This window comes from Pararge aegeria, chromosome 4 (assembly GCF_905163445.1).
Source record: "Pararge aegeria chromosome 4, ilParAegt1.1, whole genome shotgun sequence".
In the NCBI taxonomy this organism is placed as follows: Eukaryota; Metazoa; Arthropoda; class Insecta; order Lepidoptera; family Nymphalidae; genus Pararge; species Pararge aegeria.
The window spans coordinates 16562897-16590696 of NC_053183.1; the positions used below are offsets into that span (position 1 = coordinate 16562897).

The 27800-nt window shown below is 35.0% G+C and overlaps 1 protein-coding gene and 1 long non-coding RNA gene across 2 annotated transcripts in view; both read right to left on the reverse strand.

Moving 5' to 3' along the window:
• LOC120637551 overlaps window positions 1-25069 on the reverse strand; it is a 36822-nt gene extending 11753 nt beyond the window's left edge. The window contains exons 1-11 of the mRNA XM_039909376.1: window positions 25004-25069; window positions 23514-23713; window positions 23154-23214; window positions 22557-22621; window positions 20513-20522; window positions 20184-20236; window positions 18664-18685; window positions 17964-18004; window positions 16213-16243; window positions 14741-14926; window positions 13898-14005 (exon numbers count right to left, since the gene is read on the reverse strand). Of these exons, the coding sequence (XP_039765310.1) occupies window positions 13898-14005; window positions 14741-14926; window positions 16213-16243; window positions 17964-18004; window positions 18664-18685; window positions 20184-20236; window positions 20513-20522; window positions 22557-22621; window positions 23154-23214; window positions 23514-23713; window positions 25004-25069 (843 nt within the window). The remainder of the gene's footprint in view (window positions 1-13897; window positions 14006-14740; window positions 14927-16212; window positions 16244-17963; window positions 18005-18663; window positions 18686-20183; window positions 20237-20512; window positions 20523-22556; window positions 22622-23153; window positions 23215-23513; window positions 23714-25003) is intronic.
• Window positions 956-2196, reverse strand: LOC120637712. The gene is made up of 3 exons (XR_005659449.1): window positions 2133-2196; window positions 1198-1251; window positions 956-1012 (listed from the first exon to the last, which is right to left on the reverse strand). It is a non-coding gene; the product is annotated as an uncharacterized LOC120637712 (long non-coding RNA).
• Window positions 25070-27800: the final 2731 nt, after the last annotated feature.

Consider the following 27800-nt stretch of genomic DNA (forward strand, 5'->3'; position numbering starts at 1 on the left):
GGAAGCCTTAACCGAGTAATTTATTGCGTCAGCCGTAATTCCCACCTTGGGTTTACAAGGAACAAAATGAGGGGAATCCGAGAACTTATAATTTCTGAATATTCAATGGTCAGGTTTGGTGGGAGAGTACATAGGTATGACACGTATTAATAACCTACCGTTACCATTAAACGTATTCTATTCTATTTCGGCCACATTGTTTATCGATTAGGTAACTGCCTCTGACCTCTCTAGAACTCTTTATCAAATCGCCTCCGTTGCCTATTAGTCTAGTTGACAAGTTGAAAATGATACAAAATAGAGATACTGCTCTAAAAATTATGTGCGATAGCTCATTGGATCCAGAATGGCGCCAAAAGCGTGTATTAGCACAAAAAAAATCTACAAAAGTTATAAACAATTAAAGATGGCATTTCTGGTTTTTGCCAATATTTCATACTCTATTAATATTTAACAAATTTAAAAAAAGATTCTGAAAGAGGAGGAAATTTCTAATAAAAAAACTCCAACCGGAAACCAGAACTCCGCAACTCTATCTCCATTATTTATAATTTTAATTTAACGCTGCGTTGAATAGGTCTGCGTGCGAAATTTTTAGATTGCAAGCGCGGCGTCACAAGCGAGTACGGCACGTTACTTAATTTATTTAAGATATTGATTTTTTTTATTTGAAAAAAAATATAGTGTATTCTGAACACTATTAATAATTTATTCCTGTTGGAAATTTTATTTAAAGTAAATTTTTCAATAAGTTAAACAATTGTTAACAAACAAAATTTTCAAGAACTTCCGTCTTAATTGTAAGTAAAAAAAATGCTTATATAATAGTAGTAAAAAATTTTCGTTTCGTAGAGCCTGTCTTACATGCATACTTAACAAGATCGTGCCATTAACGTAAAATATTTTCGACGAAGTTATAGACAACAGATATTAATGATTATGTTTTTTTTGTAATTGAAGTACTTACTGCAGGTATGCGATCGTATAAACCTTCATTTTCCAGTCTGGTTTTCTAAGAATAAAAATAATAAAGGCTCAATATATTATTTCGATCTTCCCATGCGAATCCTGTTGAAATTTCTAATATGTTATCTTATTGAAAGCTATGTATATCCAGTTATTAAATTCGACGTACAGAGCAGCATATGCAAATCAAATTAGATAATATGTGAGGAAAATTGGTAACAAAGTTCTTACAGCAATATGTTCGAGTTGTCGTTGCCAGCTGACGCCATTACTTTGGAATACACTCTGAAATTGTTCAGTTCCAATTATATTATTCTGCATGAGAGATCAATTTAATGGGCTCGATTATTAGGATGGATCAATAACATTTTATGTATTCTTTTCCGTTCAGTAGGGCTGGAATGATACCATAAGGGGACTCGGCTATCCTAATCGTAGCAGGAGACAAAAATTATATCCCCTGATAAGGGATAAAACTAACGGGTTGGATACATTAGTTTTATCCCTGGCTAAGCACGGCAATAGGGGGATAGGATACCCCCTTTTACCCTCACCCTCACCCACACCCACACTCTCATACACATACACATACACACACGCGCGCGCTCACACTCATATTTAATTTTTTAAGTACAATCAATAATATTTAAAAAAAAATCTTATGGATGTATTTATGTAAATGTAAAACATATATATTAAAAAAATAGGTAGGTAGAATCTGGCTTCAGAACCGGTGATAGAGTCACTACACACAGACATACTTGACGTTTCAAAAGGTATTAGGCCTACTTGAAACAAATGAATTCTGAATTTGAATTTTTGAATTTGGAGTACCGACAAGAAAAGCTATTTGGATCAGAGCTGGTCCATCCGGGGAAGTATTATCACCATGCTTATTTCTGCCGCCAACTATCATTGCTGTGTTGCGATCTGAAGGGCTTGGTTGCCGGTGTAATTACAGGCATATGAGGCCTAACACCTACGTTAATGGACGCGGCTCTTATAAGAACTGTTCCGCGATACCCTGAGTAGTGGTAACACCTTCGAGAATTTGGTCGCAGAAGTTAAATGGTGACCGGCTTAATATGCTCTCCGTTTTCCTTTTTTTAGAAAGGTACGAGTAGGAACTAATGTTACGAGTGAAAGTGTATGTTTCAATTACTTACAATTGTTAACAATAAGAAAACTTTGGTATTTGATGCCATTTTCAGAGCGCATGCTTGTTATTACTAAGCCATTCTAACTAAAACGCTTAGCAGTTAAACTTTTCCGTTTGCTTAGAATGCCATTATTATTCAAACACCGTGAAATAGCTATTGCCGTATTTGTATTGCTACCCTGTGGAAGTACGTTTATACAAAATTAATAATAAAATTGAACAGCCGGTCTGTAAGTTCATAATTTCAAAACTGGCTCTTCTTATAGTTTAGATAAGGTTTAAAGACGATGGATGCGGGATTCCGTCACCCGTTGGAGATACGTCCTCGGCACACCCTGTGCACCCTGTGTTCCCGTTGCGATTTCGGTAATTGTAGGATAATTTTTGTATGGCTCAGAGGAGGGTCTGCAATGGCGGGCGCCGCTAGCTGGATCGCGATTGTGTGCGAAAGCGTTCCCGTGGTCGAGTTACCAGGCGGCTGGTTGGAACACCGTGGGAATGTAGTCGGTAAGAGTCCGACATAATTACCGTGCCTCCCCGTGGCGCGTTGGTATCCATGAGGATTTCCCAACGAGAAAAAAAGGTTTAAAAACTTACTGAAGTAATATATTATCTAGTTATTGTGATACAAAACTAGCAGCTTATCTTTTAGTAATATTTAAAGCTGAAGAGTTTGTTCATTTAAACGCGATGATCTCAGGAAGGAGGTCCGATTTGAAAAATTCTTTCATTGGTTGATAGCCCATTTATCGAGGAAGGCTATATACGAGTATCATCACGCTTAGACCAAAAGGAGCATAGCACCATTGAAGAATGTTCCAAAATCGGGGGTTTCTCCTTTTGATAACGTCCGCTGCGCAAAACGGTTAAAGTTTCGATAAAAACATGTATGACACTAAAAAAAGTCCGCGACAGCACTTCCTTACTAATATAATACATATCAATGTAAGTTTGTTCACGCAAAAACTACTAAACCGAACCTCATGAAATTTTGTACACATATTCTTGGAAGTGTTAGAAGTAATATACGATACTTTTTATCCCGATATTAAGCTCGGTTGCTTTGGGAGAGGGAATGAGTGACCTATCTTTAACCTGCCTGTCAAACTTCTATCAAAACCAATCCAACTGTTTCAAAGATAAGCTGGAACAGATTCACTAAAGGTTTTGACTCCAAGGTTTTGTTTATAGTAATAATTACCGTGTTTAATGGTTAATAGAAAACCTTTGTCTATAAACAGAGCAGTACTTCGCAGGACATGCAAGGAACACCGCAAACTGCCGCGCTCTGTCCATAAACCTGGGGCGTGGCTGTTAACTGCATGTGTCTGTAATTACACCAGCCACCGCGTTTTTAAGACCGGAATACAGCAATGCCTGAATTAAGCAAACCAGGATGACGAGTTGTGTCACAAAAAACTTGTTTAATAATGTCACGATTCCTATTTCCACAAAAAAATACCTTTATAATTTAGTTAGTTGAATAAATAAGCCTATGTAAGTACTTTATATAGATAATTTCACTAGTAAATAACTTGTATGTTGTTAATAAAAATAAACACTTAAATACTACGTACGCAAGGTAGCGGACCTGGTAGGTAGAAGAAATTGAATCGAAAAATGAAATAAAATTCTTTGTAAAACACGTTTCTAAAGTGCAATGTGTAAAAGTGTCAAGCTGTCAAATGTCAAATTTTCGAATCGATCCATTTACCACCCGCGCCTCGACACGTGCTCGCGTTCAGTTCTTCCGGTCTTTTACACGTTTCACTCTAGAATATCTGGAACATGCCTGTAGCCTTAGTACAAGATTTTCTCGATCGCAATCGAGTTCGAGTATTAAACTCTGCATCATCAAAGTAAAATGTCGCAAATTCGGTTTATAAACGTTTTATCGGAAGTCCAAGCTTAAGAATTGTAGACAAATTTGAGCTTTAACGTAATTATAATATTATCCATTTTACTTCGTGTTCAAGTATTACTATACTCGAAAACGAATTCTCGATTGCGAGCGAGCAAATCTTGTTCTAAGGCTACTGAATGTTCACATGACGGGTATTGAATGGGTTGCTAAACAAAATGGTCCACGTTTGTGATCCATTTTGTTAGGTCCACATTATTTTGATGTCAAATTATTGAGATGACATTGGCTAGAATTTGTAACTGTTTACAAATTCTATTCACAAGCAGTTACAAATTCTTCGATTGACTGACGTTTTTTAATTGACTTCTCCATTTATATAAGTAAATTTTCCCACTTATAAGGAGGTGAAATTTGACAACTGTTGAAACGAATTGAAATAAGAAATTGGCCAAATCTCCCACCACTGTTGAAACAACAAGAAAATAATAAAAAACTATCATGTAGACTACTTAACTCACTAACTTTTCGGGTAAAAATCACGGTCAAGCACAAATTTATTATCAATATATTTTATCAAGTCTCAGGGCCTTAGCCTTTTTTGTTCATTCAAGGTCGGCTGGTTTCCAATATTTTGATAAATAATAGAAATCTCCCGTAAATTTGATCCCAAATTCTCGACAAACGTCGATGGCTTTCAATTCATCATGTTTTTTCGTCTCAGTCGTCAACCATGATAGATGTTATTCGTATTATTTACTGTCAAATGCACTCACAAATCTATCGACAATTTATTAGCACTCAGTTAACGCATTTTTCTTTCAGAAAGATGAAATACATTTTGGATGGATTTCTGTTCATCATCATCTTCATCATCATCGTCATCACCTGGGTCGCTTGTGTCCAGCGGCTCCCCACGATGCGTTTGATGTCGTCTGAACAACTCGGTAGGAACAACCAACGCTGCGCCTTTCCAACACCTTGGGACCCCAACGTCCATCGGTTCTACCGATGTGCTCCGCCCATAACCACTTCAGCTTCGCGACTTTTTGAGGTATGTCGGTAACTCTAGATCTTCTACGGATCTCCTCATTTCTGATTTTATCACGTAGAGGTACTCCTAGCATAGCTCTTTCGATCGCCCGCTGAGTGACTCTGAGCCTTCCTATGAGGCCGATAGTTAGCGACCACGTTTTAGATCCGTAAGTCAGCACTGGCAACACGCACTGTTCGAAGACTTTGGGATTTTCTGCTACAAAATAATATTTCTATGTGAGATGTATTAACCAAATTCAAGATTAAGATTTTAAATAAAAGTAAGGTCCTTATTTCTTTTATTCCTTTAATAAAATCTTCATTGTAATGTACCTACTTATTTTAAAAACTTATCTATTTTTGAAAAAAATCGTGATCGTTAGCTTGCCTATGAGATTTGGTTTAGTGAAACGTTAATATACATCATTATCTAGGTAAAATAAAGGATATTTATTTTTATTAAAAACGGAATATTGTGGAAGCATTTTTATAGTTTTAGGATTTTGCCTTTCTGTAAAGATAGAGGCGTGAGAGCGACCATTATAGTAAAACGGTTGACAAATCCACGAGTCTGGCCTTTCAAGGCCCTTTAGATTTTATTCCGCACTTACTAATGTGCTAGAGGTTTTTTGTTCGAGCATAACGCGCTTATATTAAAGCTGGCGGGCTTCACATTCCAGCATTAATTCCGAGATAAAAGTTTAGCAGATTTCATCTTGACATTTGACCTGAACGTTTCAAATATCAATAAATAAACCTGACTCATTTTTAACCTCCGCCCCGACGCAAACGTGTGTGTGTGTGTGTGTGTGTGTGCGCGCGTGTAAGTGTGTGTGTGTGAGTCTGTCTTTGGCATTGTATTTAAATCCCGTCGGGAAATACAATTATAATACTATTATAAATACATTTGATTTAGTTTTTTTTTGTTTGAAAGGCGATTTAGCCGGCAGTGATCTTAGCTATTATGATTGATAAAAATCAGTCCAATATGATAGCTGCCACAAAACGGTGGACTACATATTTTTTCACAACTCCCTCTAAAATGAAAGGGCCTGATTAGTAAAATATTATACACTTATTGCAAATTTTTAATTCAAGGTGGTCGTCACCACCAAATGTCGATGGCAGTTAAAGAAAATTTTGGTATAAAGTAATTTAAAAGTCATGTAGTAATCATGTATAAAATAAAAAAAAATATTAATTGTACGACTATAATTTATAATTTTTTTAAGGATATTGTGATTTCGTAAAGTTGGTATTTTTATTTTTGTATTACACAACATTATTTATTGTTTATTTATTAATTAATTTCCTTTTATCTTTATAAAGTCTTACGAACCATCATAAACACGTATGGTACATAATTATGTAGAGGTAGCCCGAGCGTATAGCACTTTTGACCTTTCTAAGAGCATACCAATTTTAAGTTATAAACGGCCCGAAAAACGTCGCATTTCATATTCATAGCATTTCTAATATTACAGTACGAAATCAGGATGATATTTTACGACCTTCTTTCTCCATTTGATGCTAGAGGGGAGATTCTTTTCAAACATTTGTCGTTCAATAAATAGTTTCCTAGGAGAAAGACGTTATTTTGCAGGAAGTATAAGTGCTTCAATGGGTACACAAAGCGCCGTGGCATGTTCAATTTGTTTAGGAAACTGAAAATCTATTCCGGTACACGTGGTTGAGTTTAGATTTATCTGACGCAGGAAAGATCCGGAAGATCACAAATATTTCCATCCAGTATGACGTTTCAGCGAGCATAGAATTTTTATTCAGTCATTTCAAGAGGCTTTCAACTATTAATCTGTTAATTTCTATATAGGCGGAGCTTATTTAGCTGGTTATGCTTAATGATTTAATATTTTAATACCGTTTAATTTTACTTAGAATGCCAGGATAACAAATACAGCGAACCTACCACCAAATTAGTTATTACTACTTACTATATATACTATACTTACGATGTAAAAAATTACAGTTTTTTTATTAAAAAGTGTAAAATTTTACACCACAATGTGCAGGCCATGGAACCAATGACCAGTTATGAAGGTTCCCTGCCTAGTCCTTCTTCTTCTTCTTCTTCATTTCTTCTTCTTCTTCTTTCACTGGGCTGGTCTCCGTACTTGGTTGGCTGGAACCTTCCGTTGTATGCAGTGCCAATGGTATAGCTCCCTGCTGGGTCACTCTAGCCAGCCGAGCTCACTCCAGAAGCTTAGCAGGCCGCCCAGGTCGCCAAGTGCTTCAGGGAGTGATGCTGGGGAGCCAAGGTATGCTGCGCGTTGCTCTGCTACTCCTCTACTTTGGAGCAATACGTGAGTCGGTGTTTCATCTGCCTCCATGCTCAGCGCAGCATTTACCACCAGGTGAGATTGCAGACAAGGGCTAACTTGTAGTGAAAAAAAAATAGCTCTCCGTGCTGATTGTAAAACGGATTAAAAGTGACGGAACTTCTCCATAAATCCTCGTGACATTTTCCCTTCGGAAAGAAAAGGTTCAACTTTTGCGGATTTCATGATTAGTGGATATAGTTAGGCTTCGTAAGAACCTCAAAGAATGGTACCAGGTATTACAAGTTCTTTAGGTTTTAGCTCAAACGTAATATCCAGTGAACGTGAAAACTTTTTTTATTACCGTCAGGGTATATTATGAACATAAGCTTCTCCTGCTTTTCGCGGAGTATAGCAAATTAAGCTTAATTTTCATAATATAGCCAAATCTACGTTTATTTTTAAGAACAAATCCAAATTCTACTTGATAAATAATATGTCAGTATAAGTCGTTTCCAGTAAACGATGGTCTTTGTTAAACTTATACGAACATTATTTTTAGCTGCATTTTTTTTATTTGTTATGCTTTGATACTATAGTTTATAGGTCTATATGTACCTTCTATAGTGTACGCTCACAACATGTTATAGTTTTAAGTTTTCTCTACTAAGCGAATTTTTGGGATTCTTTTGAGAAAATAAAGATATTAAACCAGTCGAACAAAGCTATGTCACCAAGCGATTAGGGATATAACTGCCATAACTCTAAAAGCTTAGCCCACCAGGTGATTTTCCAGTCTAGGGCTAACTTGTAGGCTGTAGCAGTAATAGTTAAAAAATATTAATTAGGTTTGGATAAAAATTTAGATGAAATTTTGAATATGTTTTTTTTTCACTATAAGTTAGCCCTTGCTGGACTGCAATCTCCCCTGGTGGTAAGTGATGATGCAGTCTAAGATGGTAGCGGGCTAACCTGTTAGGGAGTAAAGTAGCAAAATCCCTCATCGGTTTCCGCGCGACATTACACCGGACGTATGCTGAGTATTCCAAGTTAACAATCTTAAGTTTAACTCTTAAAGAAGGTACTCTTTTTTGAAAAAGTGGGCTTGTGTTCAGCAGTAGAACATTACTAAGCTATATAGGTACATATTTTCTTGCATGGATATGAGCGCTTTTATTTTAATCCAGGACAAATGAATTAGAATTTTTAAAGCTATTTGCTGCGCTCTGAATTTTGCTTTAACTACCACTCGATTCATGTGATGTGTGAGCGTGTACATTATTCTACAATATTCCTTTCTATTTATCCCACATTGAGGGAATTGTGAAAAAATATGTAATCCGCCATTTTGTGATGGCGGCCATCTTGGACCGATTTTCATCAAATATAGCGAAGAACACTTCCAACAAAATCACCTTTCAAACAAAAAAAAAATGGTTCATCCGTTTGGAAAATACGATGACATACAAACACACATATACATTTATATGTCAAACTTATAATATACCCTGTCGGTTTTATGTTGGGGTGTAAAAAAATACCTTATGGCTAACATTTTATTTCAGTTTAGTGATCCTTTTAATTGGATGATTGCTGATGGCTCGGGATTCTGTCTGCGTGGATTAAGGTTTTTGCCTTTTCGTTAATCAGATAGAGGGATAAAAGCTTAGACCCACCTCGTAGCTCCAATGTGGTTTTAACAATTATTATCACGATAATATATTAGCCCTTATACCCGGGATTGACTGCTAAACATACTTTCAGTTGACACGACAATATTTTTAAGTCCGGGCTTGTGCTGATTTAAGAAGGAAATTTAGATATAAAAGTATTATTTTCCATTCCCGTAAATCAGACTAAGGACCGAAAATGTGTCCCAGTTAGGACACACGCGCACATCACCTGCACAAAGTCCCCGGGCCCCGATGTCTGACGTCACACGGACGTGGGGGCGTTCGGACTAAGTACTAGTTTAAATTCCACCAAAGACAGATACAACGAGCCAAGCCGAAATCCTCGCAGGAGGTTCCCTCAGGTCAACGTCCACCTTCCCTTGTTGTCTTCAAGCCCTGTGACTCTTCTTCCTGTTGACGCTTGTTAAGATGGCGATCAGCTATTGTCCCTTTAAAAACTTCAATGAATGACCTAGGATCTCGTGGTCAGTAATCCAGTATGCTCTACCAGACGAATACAGTTGGATATTTTGTACGTATAATGTAAAAATTATATAAAGCAGTAGAATTATCAAATTATCAAAATAACACACACAGCTTAAGAACACTTTTTATTTTCACATTTAATATAGAAAGAAATATTTAAACGATTTCCTTTACACTTTTAGTCCGCTAACTAAGCGGTTGGAAGTCATCCTGAAAACAAAAAAAACAGTTATCAGTTAATTACTAAATTTTTAGGGTTCCGTACCCGTAGCATGCCAACCGGAACCTTTTACCAACCCCCCGGTATCCGTCTGTCCGCTTGTGATCCTAAAATATCGCTGTACGCTGATATATTGAATACATCGGCGTGTCTACGTAACCTTTTCGAGTGTACAGGCGTGATTTTATGTTGTGTTATTGCGCAAACAATGCATATTTCCCCGTAGTTGTTTTACTGTAATTTTTTTTGTTGTCTGTCTCCAGAAATACTCATCGGATAAATATGAAATTGAAATAGGAGCATAACGGAATAAACCCATATATACCCATATGTACCCCTATATGTAACTCCGTGCCCGTATACATAAAAACACAACTGAATTGCCAATTGATGATGTTTTTAATGCCCAAAGCCGTCTCCTTTTCTAATTCGATTAAAAATATATAGCGTATGGTCAGTCTTTGATCTATACCTACTCTGTATCAAGTGGCGTAAGAGAGCAGATGATATAAAATGAGTATGAGTTATAAAAACTTAATCGTTGGCTTTTTATACCTCGTGCAATACCTACCCCTCAGATTTTTTTTTATTTTAACCCCCGATGCTAAAAGACGGGTTTTATAAGTTTAACGTGTTTGTCTGTGGTATCGTAGCTCCCAAACGGATGAATCGATTTGCGTTTAGTTTTTTTTTGCCATGGATAATTTTATCACGAGTGTTCTTAGTCATATTTCATGAAAATCTGTTCACGCGTCTGAAGATCATCAGCTCTTTTCTACTTGATGAGGGGTTCTGATTAACTTCCTTAAGTCCAATCAAGTCAATCAATCCAAGTTCATATTTTGTGTCAGAAAGTTTTAAATTTTACTTTTTTATATCTAACGTTTAGTGCTAACACTATGCAAACCCTGCCCGCTCAGTGCAAACACTGTGCAAACCCTGTATACAAGCCATTGGCGGTATCATCGATTGCGGGTGCACAAAGGACTAACAAACAAATCTACCAAGACTAGACACAGCAGGGAATTGATTAACGTCATATCTGCGCTGTCCATTCAGGCCGATTTACGATATTTGTCCGGCACCGTGGAACCGATGCAAAATTTCTACTTGATTTGCGTCTAAGTAAATTATTTCAAAGTCAAAGCCAAAGACCACAATAAATATTGATGTAATCAAATGTGCCATAGACGGATTTTGATGCTTAGGTACATTACATTAAGAAATCTTATATTGTAGTGAGATGATGGCGATATGGCAGTGGCGTGCATAGAGGGTAAGACCAGGGTAGGAAGATGAAAAAAAAGTTATCTATAAATACTTAAGGGTAGACTTTTTATAACACTTCCAATCCCTATCCTTAAGTTTTTATAACTCGTACTGGAGATTTTCTAAATTTTATACCATCTGCATATCCTGTGCATACCCTATACGCACGCCACTGCGATACGGTACATACGTAACAATGGGGCGAATATTCAACAATCGCTTATAGCGGACGTCTAATTCAACTATAAAAGCTAACTGTTTACCAAATTTCAACCTTTTCCGTGCCGCAGTTAGAGCTGTACCTACGTGGATAGATCAGTCAGTAATTTTGTTTTATAAATAAAGATTTGAATTTGTAATAAATTCTCCAAATCGTGTATTAGTGATAATTTATATTAGTGGTTTCATAGTCCCTTCCAAATGTCGTTTATATCCGATTTGGTGTTCCTGACGCTCCGATAAATACAACAATCCAATAGGTATTTCGCAATTATACAATTCACAAGTTAGTTACCGACGTTTTCAGCCGGAGGGCTTTCGCCGAGGGCCTTTAAAATTTATCTTTCCATTTGGAAAACTGTTTGCGTAGAAGATTTTGCAACTTAAACATAAACAATCTTTGATATTGAAATTATTCCCAAATTTGTTTTCACAGCGGATTTATTAGTCTTACAGCATCTTTGTACATGGATCTGTATTCTTATATAAAAGAGTAGGCGGAAGAAGTTTAGTGGGATTTAGAGACATGAAATAAACGTTTGCTGGCATTCGTTCCATCATAATGTGATTTATGCACCACATGACGTCACAAAGATCCTAATTTATGGATACTAATAAACGAACACGAAAACTCCCAGATAAAAATTCAGGATCTGCCCTGAGTTCGATAGAGTGTCTAACCTATGATAAGTATACTAAGATAATGAGTATTATTTAATAACTAGCGTACCCAGCACGCTTCGCCGGGCTAGATTTTGCTTTATTTTATTTAAACAATAAACTTACATCATTAAATTTTTAATTTAAGTCTTATAATATATTAAATCATTTATTTATCTCCGTATTCATTCTCTTCTATTCTCTTCTCGAGCGGGTGAAGATCATTATCTACACCCATGTTCACCCAACAATAGAATATCATCATAGTAAATAAAAGCTGTATTTGACAGTTTGACACTTCAAAAATAGGAGTGATTCCCTGAAAGTTTCATTGAAATCGGTCCAGCCGTTTCGGAGCCTATACGGAACATACCCACACACTTTCTCTTTTATATATATAGACTAGCGGACCCCAGCGCCGTCTGGCGGGCTGATTTGTGAATCTAAACCACCCAAACGCATACCGAAAAATTAATTTAAATCGGTCCGGCCGTTTAGGAGGAGTTCAGTGACATACACACGCACACAAGAAATATATATATAAAGATTTTAATTATTTTTGGCTTAAGCCTTGAACACAAATATCCTATAGATTGACAGAGTACAATTTTACAGAAAGATTCTGTAGTGGGACTTAACAAAAATCCTGTAAACGAACTTATGACATTGTAGCCCAGAAAATGATACTCGCGAAAAATTTAAGCGAATACTATTATAATTTACATTTGTTTCATTTTATTGATTAGAAAAAGAATTAAACAAGCTTCGATGAAGTCGTGGGCAACTGTAAGTAATGCCGCTACCATATTTTCGGGATTTGGAGAAGAATTTTGACGCAACGTACCTGACGAAACACATCGTCACATCTCGGTCTATTCGGACCAAATGCCAAATGTCGGTAAATTGCGACGCATCAAAGAGCTGAGGCAAGGATCGCCCGCTTGGTTAAATTTTGCTACTTCAGTTGCATCAAGTACCTACAGATTTTTCCAGAAACTCTTTTGAATTTATCTTTCACTTTGATAAAATTTTTGCGTTGTAGATTTCTATCTAGAACGTATAACAAAAGTCGTTGTCTTACATCATCGATTTTCAAGATCACCTACATATATATTTCTTTAGGTATTATAATCAGAAAGGCTTATGGCATAAAAATAAATGTTTCTTTCTTTATTATGTTTGTACAGGGACTATACAAACAAAACAAGTATGATTTAAATATGGTTTATTTACGCATAAGTTATTGAACTGCAAATTTTACTAAATTTCAATATTAAACTTGTGTATTTACTCTCACACACACTCTTAACTTTGAAAGTATTTATGTAGAAGGGTAACTGTTTTGCCTACTTTATATATACGCGATTTTATATCAACACATACGTGATTACTATAGAAGCCTAACTTAAATGTCTGTTATTATGCCACTTGCTGACACCCCCTACGATGACATAATAGTGATACAATTGCACGCCTCATAAGCGAAGCGTAGAGGTGGGTTTACGCACACTGAGTGATTCTCCAACTAAAAATGTCACTTTTTTATTCTTTATTGCTTTTATAAGTGAATATAAATAGACAAATATTGAGAAAAAACACTATTTTCAACACTTATGATATTTTTATATCTGTTTTTATTATTTAAACTAACTAAAAAGTTGTTTAAAACGTTCTGTCTTGGACGTCCGTGTGTCTGTATTTGCAGATCCCGTATCTTGTGGTCACGATATCGAGCGATATACTTCACTTATCGAGTTTTTTTTATAGGCTTCAGTATTTTGAGGAATAGAAGGGTATTACTTTTAACGGTATAATTAGATGTAGTTTAGTAATTATTTAATTAATACTTTTACAAATTTTCAAATAATCTCAATTTTATTGTAATGAATGAGATTATGAGGCGTGCACTTTTGGTTTTCCAACTTTTAATAGAATATTTACGAGTAAGTTTTCCGTGTCTACATTATTTAACTCTTTACGTACATCCACACCAGTACGTACCTAAAGTTATCCAAGTGTGAAATATTAGAGTTAAGACTAGGCTCACGATATAGAGGTTATATAATTACTGACCTGATTGTAATACCACCATTTCCTTCCAAAAAACAACGACGCTCCGGAAGGGCCAAGGCTGTTTAATTGTGGGGCGTATGGATTTACGTTCATGTGATTTCCATCCATCTAATATGAAATAATAATAAAATATAAGGACATAAAATTATGGTAGCTTAAAAATTTTAATGTAAGATCATCGTTATCATCAATTCAACCGATTGACGCCCGCTGAGTAACTCTGATCCTTCTTATGAGGCCCGTAGTAAGCGACCACGTTTCAGATCAAGGTCATCACTGGCAACAAGCACTGGTCGAAGACTTTAGTGTAGGTACTTATACTACACAGACGAATATACTACGACAGTACATACATCGCACACTAGCCCCAAAGTAAGTGTAGCTTGTGTGATGGGTACTAAGATGACTCTATTATACAGAAAAACACCATTCATGTTCTTATACGATAATTTTCCAGTTGTGGGAATCGAACTCACAGCCTTGGACTTAGATATCAATGTCACTGCCCACTGCGCCCATCTGAAGTCAAAATAAACTATACATACCGTTAATAAAATAGCAAATAAAACCGAACCCTTAATATTATCACTTGCTATTTTCTCCTTCCATCCAGATTATAGACTTAGCGACAAATTATGTATGCGTTTGAGTGAATACCGTAGTAATTCTTTGGTGACTAACATAATGTTATATTACTTTTAAGAGCATTTATTATACCTTTTTGTTCTTGACGTATCATTTTATTTAGTTCTTACTTGACGGCATGTAGAAGAATCCGACCCGGCACCTCCTGCTTGTAAAACTATATAATGCTACTACTGCAAAAATATTTCGAACACTTACAAAATGATTCCACATCCAATTCTGTTTATATTTATCTTTGTAAACGCTATATGGGTTTCCTGGATTCCTATCATAGTCCGAGGACCCAGACGAAGACGAATCCGACGTATCTGTCTCCGAGTACAATTCCCGGTCTCTAAACTTGCTTTGTTTACTCGGCCCGTATCTTCTCCTTGTTGCCGGTAACTGATAATAATGAATTCAAAATTCAAATTTATAGTTCACTAGCTGCTGCCCGCGTTGATCGTCCACGTTTATTCGGATTTGTTTTTTTTTATTTTCTGCAATGCTAAATGTACACAAAAATATGTACCAAATTTTTTGTGTGCATTTCAGTATTTGAAAATCACTGAAGTTGATATAAAATATAAAAGTTCTTCAGATTTACATAACTATTTAGTCACTATATAAATCTTATATTAATATCAGATTATACATTATATTACATACATTTTATATCATTAGATGGGTGTATTAACTATAGTTAGCAAAATCTTACTAAAACCTTAATTAAATGTTAAATGTAAAGTATACCTTAAAGTAGAAAAGTATTATATCTTAAATAAAAAAAATACTAATTTTGGTTCCCACGGAATTCGTAAAAAAGCCGTTATAAAAATTCCGTAGGAACCGTTCGTTTGTCGGGGATAAAAGTACCCGGTGTTTCAACTAACTCTATGCAGAGTCGTTTTTTTGTTGGGCGTAAAGTAAGGACAAACAAACAAACACATTAAAATATTAGTATGGATTTTACGGAATCTATTTAGCAAATGTTACGTACGCACCGTTTACGTCGGGTGGGCGGAAACATACTATTTTGCGTACGGAATATAAATGCCGCTGGTTAAGTTCGCACAGCTTGTCAAAAAACCTGTGCAAACTGTTGCTTGTAAGATGGTATACTTTAGAATATCCCTGTTGGTAAGTGATGATGCAGTCTCACATGGTAGCGGCTAAACGCGGGGTATGGCCATACCCCTAATGGTTGTTCACGAATAATCGTACGGGAATTCTAAATCTCTTGGTGGCATATCTTAGTTGTTGTGGTGGTAGCTAGCCGAAGAGGCAGACTAGACCAATATTCAGAAATTATAAACACCCATATTGCAATCTGCGGTAATAGAACCCGGCACCTCATTTCCTTTTGCGTTCCTTTTTTAAAACCACAGCTTTCATTGCTCAACGAGTGAGGTCGACAAAATATTCTTGTAGAAATATAAAGCCAATTAAAACTGACTTGCAGTTGGTACGAATGTAGAGAAATGAATATGCTTTGCGAATAAATGTATGCTATGAAGTTTCTAAATGCGTCCCGGTACAAGAAACACTTATGAAACTCAGCAGAGTATTCTTTAAGTCCTCACCATCTCACATTATCACTCAAAAATGAGTATCTATTAAAACTAAATAATAACTCTCTTTTATTATTCTACATTTGAAAAAGTACTCGATAGTATTTGCAATTTACCCACTGAAATAATATCTTCGTTTCCCTCGTTCAAGCTGAAAACAGAAATACTGATATCATACATCCCAAGAGTTTGTATCTGTATTCGATGTAGAATGTTGAGCATCGTTACTAAATATTGAATGACCAATTCGATTACCTACATTTATACTCGCAGGGCATCCCGTGACTTTTCAGTTCTTACCCACTTGGGTAAGAACTGAAAAGTTACGGACATCTCTTGTGTCGTGGTCTAGGAATGATTGTGTACAGCACAAACACAGTTTTTAATACTTTTAAAAAACAAAGAATTCTAGTACCATTAAAAAGTATTATAGTTTAATTTATATACTTCAATGTTTTTAGTGAAAAAGTTATGTAATTATTAAGTTCAATGATTTTTATTAAATATGGTTATACTGAAACAGACGTTTTATAAATATGCTTTCGTTGCAAATTTTTAGGGATTTTTAATAATATAGCAAACATCATGTTCCAGTCCGTTTTACGCTAAGCTTTGTTTTCTGTATTGGTGTGTTATAGAATAAAAATGTAATTTATTTTTATTCATTTTACCTTTCAAGTTTTATGGGATTCGGACTTCACTGCTAAATACTAAATACAGAAAGAAAATACTACTAACTAGTATAAACACAGTTTATACTAATTCAGTAGTCAATGGAAAATTGGATTGTTTTTTACTTAGATGTTACACTGTTTTGTGATGTAAAAGACATCTACTAACTATTGTTAATATTATTCAATTTAATAATTTCCATGTTTGTATTTGTTTTATGTATAATGTGTAAATTGAATAAATAACAGTAATAACATATTAAATCAATGATAGATTAATAAATAATTTAACAGAATTTATTTAACAGGATACTATTTATTTTTTAAATGACGTAAAAACGAAAGGAAAGTAATTAGTCCGCCCTGTATAAATTGCACGACAGACGCTCCAATCTCACATTGCTGCAAGTAGGGGAAAAGGCTCAAAACCTTTCAGTAGGTATTGAAACTTCAAATGACGTTATCCATACGAGTTGACCTAGCAAAATGCGCCGAGGTCATTTTAGTGCTGGACAATGCGTTATACTACACACTACACTTACATATATGGATAGATAGATACATTTTTTATTGCACACAATTAAGGGATAAAGATAATAGACATTGGAAATAGTACTACAAGAATAATAAAAATGCGCAAAGGCGGTCTTATCGTTTCGTTGTATAGTAACAGTAGATTCGGTGTGCTAGCTTCCTAAATTACTTGAGTTAGCGTTTGTTACCAGCCTTAGCATCAAGGCTTTGAAGACTATGGAAATCACTATAGGATATTAGAATATCTGAGATGACAAGCACCTAATAAAATAACTGTCATGTCTGGGACACAAACCACGTAGAACCACTGACAAGAATAGTATTTGAGCTCAAGGCACAAAAGCAGGCCATTTTAAGCCATAATTAATTGCAAAATGCCACTGGAGTGGTCTGACTTGACTGTCCAACGACACTCGATAAGAATCCCGACCAGGCCACGTGTGGCTTTGCACAGTTTGCGGCTACTAGGGTTCCTACGTCACTATTGCAGCAGTGTGCAATGAATTTCTAATAGGATATCCCACGCAACCAAGTAAAGTTAAAGCCTTGGAAGAAATAAATGTTTTCCATCGATTCATCTGCGGTGCTATTGTATTTGGCCTGAGAATAAAAGTTGGGAAAACTTTGCAAGCGTTCCGTCTGGAACATAAATTCGTATAAACTTACCCGTCTAAGGCTTCGCTGGCGTTGTTCTCGATATCCAACTGCTGTAAAAATATACTCAAGTTTGAAATCTGAACTACCCCGTTGTTGGTTACAAGGATAGTGCTACTTAAAAAATGTAGGACTTTTTTAAAATATATTTCATAAATATGACTACCTTCCTGGCGCAACAGTGAGCGCTGTGAATTTAAATGGAAGGCCCTAGGTTAGGTTCGCGGCAGGGGCAGTTTGGGAATTTATATTTTTCTGAATTTTGTTCTGGTCTAGTCTGCTGGGAGGCTTCGGCGTGGCTAGTTACCAACCTACCGACAATGACGTGCCGCAAAGCGATTTAGTGTTACGGTAGGATGTCGAGTAGAAACCGATTAGGAGTATTGGTTTTACATAACTGCCATACTCCCTAACAGGTTAGCCCGCCACCATCTTAGTCTACATCATCACTCACCAGCGGGTGAGATTGCCGTCTAGGGCTAACTTGTAGTCTAATAAAAAAAATAAAAAAAAATACCGAGAGGCCGAAAGAAATATAGATTAGTTACTCAAAACCGGGTTCTATGGTACTTCAAGTTCCCAAGAAAGAACTCCTTTTTTTCTCTTAGCCTATCATTCAAAATGATCAAATTGAATTTCAACTTGGATCTGTAAATATAAATAGACCAATATAAATAGATACTGGCCGCAATATAACACAAAAGTTCTTTACCTCTTCTGATTCTTCCTTAAACCTGTAAAATAAAAAAAAAAAATAAGTCTATTTCGTTTTCGCATACACAAACAAGACCGTGGGGTTTAAATACCAAACTAAAGATTTATGTCCAATAGTGGACGTACATATTTTACGGTCTCGGGCCGGATTCAAATGAGTGAGTTTTTTTTAACATTTAGTTATCAATAAAATTATCTGACGTCCTCAGCTCTTATTTTTGTTCATAAAGCAATAGCTAAAAAAGCTACTGGTGAAATGTGGCTTTCAATATATTTTAATGTTTTGTATTTACATACAACCCTTTTTATTGAAGAGTTTCTGCCTAATGGTCTAATATTATAAACGCGTATCTTCGTACGTATGTGAGTATGTTTGTTAGTCCATCGTTCCGCAAGTTCTTATCTCATTTGTCTGAAATTTGGAATAAAGATATATTATACCCTGGTTTAACCCAAAGCCTTCTACAACTTTTTGCCTTTTTTTTTCTAACGTCAAAGGTTGTCTGGAAGAGATCGCTTTAGTGATAAGACCGCCATTGCACGCTCTATTTTATTTTTATTATTTTAAGTTTCTTCTGTATTTGTGTTTAATTTATATAAAACTAGCTGTTGCCCGCGACTTCGTCTGCGTTTGATTTTATTTTTAAAAGTATTCAGTATTGCTAAGCCTTAAATGAGTATAGTAGTATATATATATATATATATATAACATGTGACTGTCAATTAATTAAAGACAAATAATTTGCAATAAAATAAAATTGCGACTATAATCAAAGATCTAAGCTATCCTATCTCTTAAGTTGGACCAGACTGCTCACGGTGTGCCAATTTAATTTAAAATCGGTTAAGTAGTTTAGGAGTCCATCGCGGACAAACATCGTGACAGGAGATTTATATATATTAAGATGTGTGTGTGAAATAAAGACTTAAAACAAACAAAAAAACGGAAAAATCTATGGTTCCTGCGTTATTTGGGAAAAACAAAATTTCACGTCGATGAGCTAGCTATATCTGTATGCATAGTTTGCCATAGTAAATTTCCTTAAAATGTATGATATCTGCACACGTAACATGCCACCAATTAGTGTTATTAGCTGTTTTAAAGAGACACCGATGATTGGCGTACTTTGCATTAGGTGGTAATTAATAATAAATAATAAATATACTACGACAATACACACATCGCCACCTAGCCCCAAAGTAAGCGTAGCTTGTGTTATGGGTACTAAGATGACTGATGGATATTTTTATGAATTATATATACATAAATACTTAGAAAATGCATATAAACACCCAGACACTGAAAAACACTTAATGCTCATCACACAAACATTTTCCAGTTGTGGGAATCGAACCCACGGCCTTGGACTCAGAAAGCAGGGTCGCTGCCCACTGCGTCAGTCGGCCGTCAAATGATATTTATGATAAAGAAGAAATAGTGACGGTAACATTGGCACTGAAAGAATTCATGACGACGGTAAATTATACAAATAAATGTACTTTTATATTCTTACTTACGAATGGTTATTAGCCATTTGCATTAAATTTGTAGGGTCAATTTCAATAATAACCTGGAATGAAAAGCAATTTTATTTAATGTATTTGAGTAAATAGAAGATGAAAATAATGTTAAATACTCTATGCAAATTTCCAGGCCCTTGTAGTTTTCAATGCTTATCTTTTGAATTAAAAATTACAGGTTTTTCAAGATTCTTTATTCAAGATTATTTAATTCAAGATCACCATACATATAAATATTAGTTTTGTCACGCTGCAAAGATTTTTTTAATTTTTAAATATATCGTTTTATAAAAGTTACTTCACGAAATGTTTTATTTATAACGTACCACCGGATTACTGAAAAATAAATAAAAACACGCTTTATTCTATAATACATAGTTATTTTATGGATGGAGTATATTTAATTAAATTAAAAGAAATAGTTATAGTACAATATCAATACCAAGGAAATTGAACAATCTACGTAACAACTTATTCCAAAAAACATAGATCTAAAAGTTGAAATCGTAAAAGACTACAAATAAGTATGACAAGGAAAAATAGAAAGAAAGCGAAACAATAGATAACACAATAGTTACCTGAAGATGGGCAAAGGAAAAGTAGAAATCAATTCTGGACATAGGACGATGCCGTAAATAAACTAGAAGGGACGATGCGCTAAAACCTTTGATTGAAACTGGCGATGCCAGATGAGAACATTGTGGCAGTAGGATAGTTTTATGAAGGTAATATCAATATAACAAATCCAAGATCGGGTGCTGACAATCGTTTACATATCCCTGCTAGTCACAGTCATAGTAAGTCCGTCAAATTGTGGAATAGCCTTCCCTCTGAAATTCGCAATTCCAAATCCCTACCCATCTTCAAAAGCAGATTGTTTAAGTATTACCTAGCAGAGTGTGTTTATGAGTAGGTAGTATTAGTACAAAAGATTGTATTACTATGAGGTATATACATTTGTTTATTATATGTATATGTATATATATATATATATATATATATATATATGTCTCGATCTACCATTTCTCTTATATATATATGTATATATGTTTATTTTATTAATTCTTATATGTGTATGTTATATAGTATGTAGTAGTAGTAGTTTTTTTTTTGTCTGTGTATGTTTCATTGTTTGCACTGTCCCTCTTGTTTTCTATTATTACTTTCACCAAGGGTTGTCTGTAAGAGATTGTTTTTGCAATTAGGCCGCCTTTGCACACAACTGTATTTAACTTTTTTTATTATTATTTTCTTTAAATTATTTTTAATTTTACTAACTTTTTTTTGTTTTCTTGTGTGTTTCTTGTATTGTTTCTAAGTTTGTGCAATAAAGTATTCTAAATAAAATAAATAAAATAAATAACAAATTGTACTCTCATTGCTCTGTATTTATATCTCTGTAACTCCTCTTTTTCTTTCGTGTACAATAAAAATGTATTCATTCATTCATAACAAAGTTTCCCCGACCGATTTCGGCCACGGTGCCAATGTGCAGGAAGATTAAAATTTTTGAAGTTCTTTTGACGCGTTAGAGATACATTATGAGAGTACATTTTTACGATGCGCGCGCATACCATAACAAAAAACCGATACCCTGAAGTTAGCTTCAGTCAACATTTTAGTTTTTCAAAAAGAAATGGTTTGACAGTGTACACTTTCAATTGTCAAGTATCATTTCGGTGATTCAATCGATTCAATAGTACAAAAATCTCAAATGTTGAGGGAAATTTGGTTGTCCGATAATGAGATAACTCAATAATGCGTTATAATAAAATTTTAAATGTATTATATACTTTTTTCTATTGTTAGTGTAGTTTTTTCTACAACCGTCGAATAAGGCGAAAGATAAAATTTTTGAAAAGATTTTTATCTTGTTTCGCCAAAGAAGTATAACCGCGTGTATATAAGTGCACACACTTTTTTTTTTAATATAAATATATATTATAAATTGATTTTTTAATAGATATTATAAGTGCATAAGTGTGTGTGCTAAAACAGGAGCGCTCTCCATTTGCTCACTCGTCATAATCCGATGGGATGGCAGCTCGAACATGACCGGAGGAGAGATATCAGGCGCAGAATTGACTGTTTAACGTGCTTTCCGAGGCACGGGGGTGAATCAACCCCAATATCTAAACTCGGGGTTGGTACTAAGAATTTCTTGATAAAAAAACCCAATAGTATTTCTTGACCCGACCGAGTTGACCCTAGGATCGGCATTCGAATATCCTAAGCACTAGACTAACGAGGCAGTTCAACATAGTTAAAAATAGCGCCATAACTAAAATGAAACAGATAAAAAACTAAGGCGATAGATTTTGCAGCAATGAAAGTAATAAAAACGTACATTTCAATAATTAATCGACAAACCTATCGTGAAGAGTTGAATGTTTCTTATTCTGAATCTTCCGTATTGCTTTCTCTAGCAAATATGTCTGCGAAAGAGTATAATTGTATTGTATTGCATTTTTTTCTGATTATAAAGGTCCATGTATTAGTAATTCACAATAAAAATCTATGTTAGTTATAACTTATGTTACTAAATACTAAAGCTGTCATCCAGTGTGCTTTGAAAACACTATCCTACCTGTCAACTATAACCTTCATAACAATATCAGAACAGTATTGGAGCTGCTCTCGATCCTAAGTTTGAGGGACGCGATATTTTTCCTAATAATTGCGAAGAAGCTATTAACTTTGTTCTCTGCAAACACACCTGATGCACTACACTGCCTGAATGTATAATTTGTGACCTTTTGGTATACTCGTAATTAACCCATAGAGTGCAGATATAGAAAGACTGACCAAAGGACGTTAACAACGTATCCTTCACCTCTTTCATATAAAGTCATTATTTTTTTTAGCAATTAATCAATCAAGCAATAAATCTTGATACCTCTTCATCAATTTTAACTTCTCAAAGTGTTTAAAGAATAGTTAATATTAGGTTTCAATTCATATGCTTACCAGTATACTGTCTGTTTTTCTAAAGTCTGAATAAAGCAGCCGTTGATTCGTATTTCCAAATCTAAAACAACCATTTAATCCTTAAGTCTGAGATGTAAAAGTGAAGGGTTGAGGTGTATCTTTATTGTAATTTAATATTGTTTAACCAATCAACCAAGTTTGATACAATATGTAGGTATTAATATAGGTTTTTCTTTTCCAGTAAAAGTTATGTCTTTGTTAGCCTGGAAGAGATCAATCTGTGCCATCTAAAAATTGTTTTTAGCTATGTTGTATAATAAATGTTCATTCATTCATTCATTCATTTTGCTTTGTGATCATAGATCCGCTTTTAGAGTTCATCATATTTCCCCTACTTACGTTATTCCCAGATTTTTAAGATTTCCATATACTACAGTGTCTCCTGTGTCCTTCTGGGGAAATTTCACTGAAGATTTCAACATTCCTCTTGAAGGTCGCAATAAGGTATGACCTGGATGTATCGGTTCTGCTTCAGGAAGATCTTCTACAGATTGAGGTATATCTAAAATATCTTCGTCACTAGTGACGTAGCGACGTCTCTAAAAGTAATGGGATTCGATGATATTGTTTTTCTTATGGATTTAATATTCACAGAAACAAGAACAATTATAGTGGTTCACAAAAAGTCACATTAGTTGTCAGTTAAATGAACTATCGTGGTACCTACCCTATACTAAGATTTAACCTGTATAGGAGGCAGTCTCTCCAATTCCGACGCTAAAGGAATACAATTATACTATCAGTTGTATGTTTTATGGACGTAGAAATGAACATTTGTTCTCTTATTATCTTCCTTAAAGTAATATTAACAAACTCTCAGTTGAGGTTCTATTTGTCATTACATTTCCTCAGCGAACTTTATAATCAAATCAAATTTGAATGAATGAAGGTAAAAACTGCTAGGTCAGACTGACCATACAATCAATGAAATTGCTCTTAACTATGCTTAATTGATTGAACAAGAAAGAGGCTAAATATAACTCGATTAACCTTTTCTAAATTAATCTGCATGGTATTGTAATTCACAGTTATATTTTCGTCAAAAAAACTACAATATCCGTTTATTACCAAAACTTTATCACGACAGGACACTTGATATGTACTGGTGGAAGGTACGGTTGGAAATACCTTTGTCCAGCATTGTATAAATACAAGTTAATATAAGCTCATTGTTTCTTAATTACTTTAGGCTGCCCTAATAGAAAACGTTCCTTTACTTTAGACGCTTTTAGTTTGTTGTTCATTTACGTTAGACCATTTCATAAATCTAGTTTGGTTTACAATAGGATTCGGTCGTCTAACATGATTATGCACTCCGAGTCGACCCTGAAACTCTCATGCCTAAAACTTTTGGTCTCGAAGCGACATTTAACAGGAGTTAGCATAACTCAATAAGCCTCTTTGGATATACAGTTAGTGAATCCGGTCTTTAACTAAAAACCTTTATGAATTCTTTTGGATGTTTTCTGATTAAAGACAATATTTTTATGTTATCGTCACAGTCAACTGCTGGACCTATAGACTCTCCTAACGGGAGGATTGGTCCATAATCACCACGCTTGGCAGACGGGTTGGAGATCACAGTAGATGGATCATGGAAGTTGTACTACAGAGGACATTGCTGCGTACTCCGTTATATACCCTTCCGTGGGAAAAGCAGGGTGGTGACAACAGTATTCTGATCGGCTGTCACCACACGGCACAATGTTATCATGTATTTTTGTTATCATAGACCAAGAATTGAATCCTCGAGGGACATTCTGAAATCAAACCCTCTTATCTAGAACTACGAGTATATACAATTGTATCTACGAATAAAATGTACTTACTTGTATCATCTCAATGAACCTTTTTATATCCCTTGGATGTATAACTTTCGTTTGAGAAAGAAACATATTGTTCTAAAATAAATATTAATTTTAATATTCTAAGAATAATCCAATATGAAGCTCGCAATCAAATATTTATTTTATCGCCCTTTCGACAATATCGAAGAATATTAAAAACAATCCCTACCGATATCATTTCGACCCCTTTGCCCTCTATTAGTCAGAGGGTTTCAACTAACGAAATATTATAATTTAAATATTGGCTCTAAGAAATTGCGGTAATAGCCTAGTAAATATACTACGAGAATACACACCTCGCCATCTAGACCTAAAGTTTTTTTTTTTTTTTTTATTAACGATAGGCTAGCGTTTGACGACAATCATGCCCGTTAGAAAGCAATGATGAGGTCTAGGTTGGAGCACGCTTGCCTAGAAAAAGCCTATTCACTCTAGCCTTGAAGGTACTTAAATTATACGTGGCAGGAAACACAGTTACCGGGAGGGCGTTCCACATCTTAGCGGCACGTATCAGAAACGTGGATAAAAAAACGTTTCATGCGTGTTGATGGGATATCAACCACATCAGGATGCCACCGCTCTCGGTGTCTCGCTGTTCTGTGGTAAAACGGGGTAAGCGTAGTGCCTTGTGTTATAGGTGCTAAGATTACTGATGAATAATTTTTTTTATGAATAATATACAAAAATACTTATAAAATACATATAAACACCCAGACACTGAAAAACATTCCAGTTCATCGCACAATCATTTTTCCAGTTGTGGGAGCGAACCTTGGCCTTGGACTCAGAAATCGCCAATCGGCCGTCAAAATGTGTGTTTGCCGTTATAACAACAAATAAAACGCGGTCTCCATACAAGAAACGTGACTTTTGGTGATTTTGCACAATCATTATGTTAATACTTTGTAGTGTTATATATTGCTGCTTGGGATGGAACCCTTCTACTGGAAATCCATCTCGCACTTAGCCGTTCCTTGTATAATTGAAGTTCAAATGAATCTTCCATCTTCCTAACTTGAAGAATTAAAAAAAAAAAATACCATTCAGCTGCAATATTCATTATCCTAAATATTTTTCATAATATAACTTACCAAAAAGATAAGCCACACAAAATATACAACACACTTCATTTTAGTAATTTTATTATTTCAACTTTCATCTAAAGAGACTTTTCTCATTTTCCGTACAACTAACAATGTCTTAAACGATCTTTCAATTGCGGATCAAGCAATTTTGTACTTTACCACTAATACGTTAAAGTTTGAATACCACTGAGCGAAATATTTTCAGGTAATTGCTTTTATGTTTCGTGATATTACTTAAGTTTGATTCTACGTTTGTTTAATGTAAAATTGGATTAGCAAACCATGAAATTGAACAGTAGCAAAATTAGACTCAATACTTATATTTTAAAGTTAAAAAAAACCCGTGCTACTAGTCGTACGACTATAATCTTCAAACTGATTAAAAGTATAGTATTTTCAACAGACTTAAAAAAGTTGGCTATTATAGCTAAGACATAATTGCAAAGCTACCAACTGAAAGGAGTACAAAAAAAACTGTATTAGTAAAACAATAAAATGCAAGAAATAAAAACGTTGGGACTGGCATATCTTCGAGGATAAAAGTCCCCAAAAAAATATTTAGTCTTCATCATCAGTTCCACTTGACCATAATATGGTGCTTATTGAAGGAAGATGCTTAAGTTCGTTTGAGAAATACTCAAATTATATATAGGTCCAGGCCCTCAACAAATCTTCACTACATTAAAATGGGACCTCTGAAGTATAACTCTCAGAAAATTAATTATCAAAATCTTTTTATAATTGGCGGAGTAATCGAGTAACAAACACACCAAAAAAAACATACAGTCGAATTGAAAACCTCCTCCTTTTTCAAAGTTGGTTGAAAAAACTTCCTGCTGCTTTAATTACGGTTGGCTGTAACTTTACATTATTTATGAACCATTTTTTTCACAAAATGAACTCTTCAAGTTAACTTCATTAAATGATTCAACTTACTTAGGCGTCAGCTACCAACGTTCACCATTATCATCACTCCACTGCTTGAGTCTGCTAGGTATTTTTAGGGAGATCTAAAATCTACCACTCAAATGCCACTTATTTCCAGCGGTTCCCAGCGACACGCTTGATGTCGTTGAAGCTAGGGGATGATCAACGCTACATTTACGGTGCGCCATTTTAGCACCTTGGTACCCCAATATCTAGTTCCCTGAGCTATATGCTACATTGTAATTTAAATAGTGAAACGGGTAACACTGATACTAAATGCGTGCCAACCTTAACTTGAGCCTAAACAGCTAGATATGTGGAGTCACGGATGTCTGCGAAAGCGTTGCCGTGTCCCAGCCACCAGGCGACGAGTAGTACCACTGAGATGTTTAGTCGATATGAGTCCAACTTAACCAATTCGCCTCCCTGGGTTGTATCTGTGAGAATTCCCCACTTTAAAAACAGGCCTATTTGAAAGTAGGTAGGGTGTGTTGAAAAAGTCTCCCAAATTCTATTAACACATCACGTGACTAATGCACCTCTGTTTATTTATCAGGTTATTTGTACTCCGGTTATTGGACCTCAATATATGAAGTGATAAATTCCGAAAAATTATTGAAGTAGATTGAATGAAGAATAAACTTTATTCTGAAATATCCAAGAGCACTAACCAATAAAAAAAAATAGCATAGGAAAATGAATTACTCGGAATATTTAAGTCTTTTAAAAATGGATCATATTTTCAAATAATAATACGGCGCAGTTTT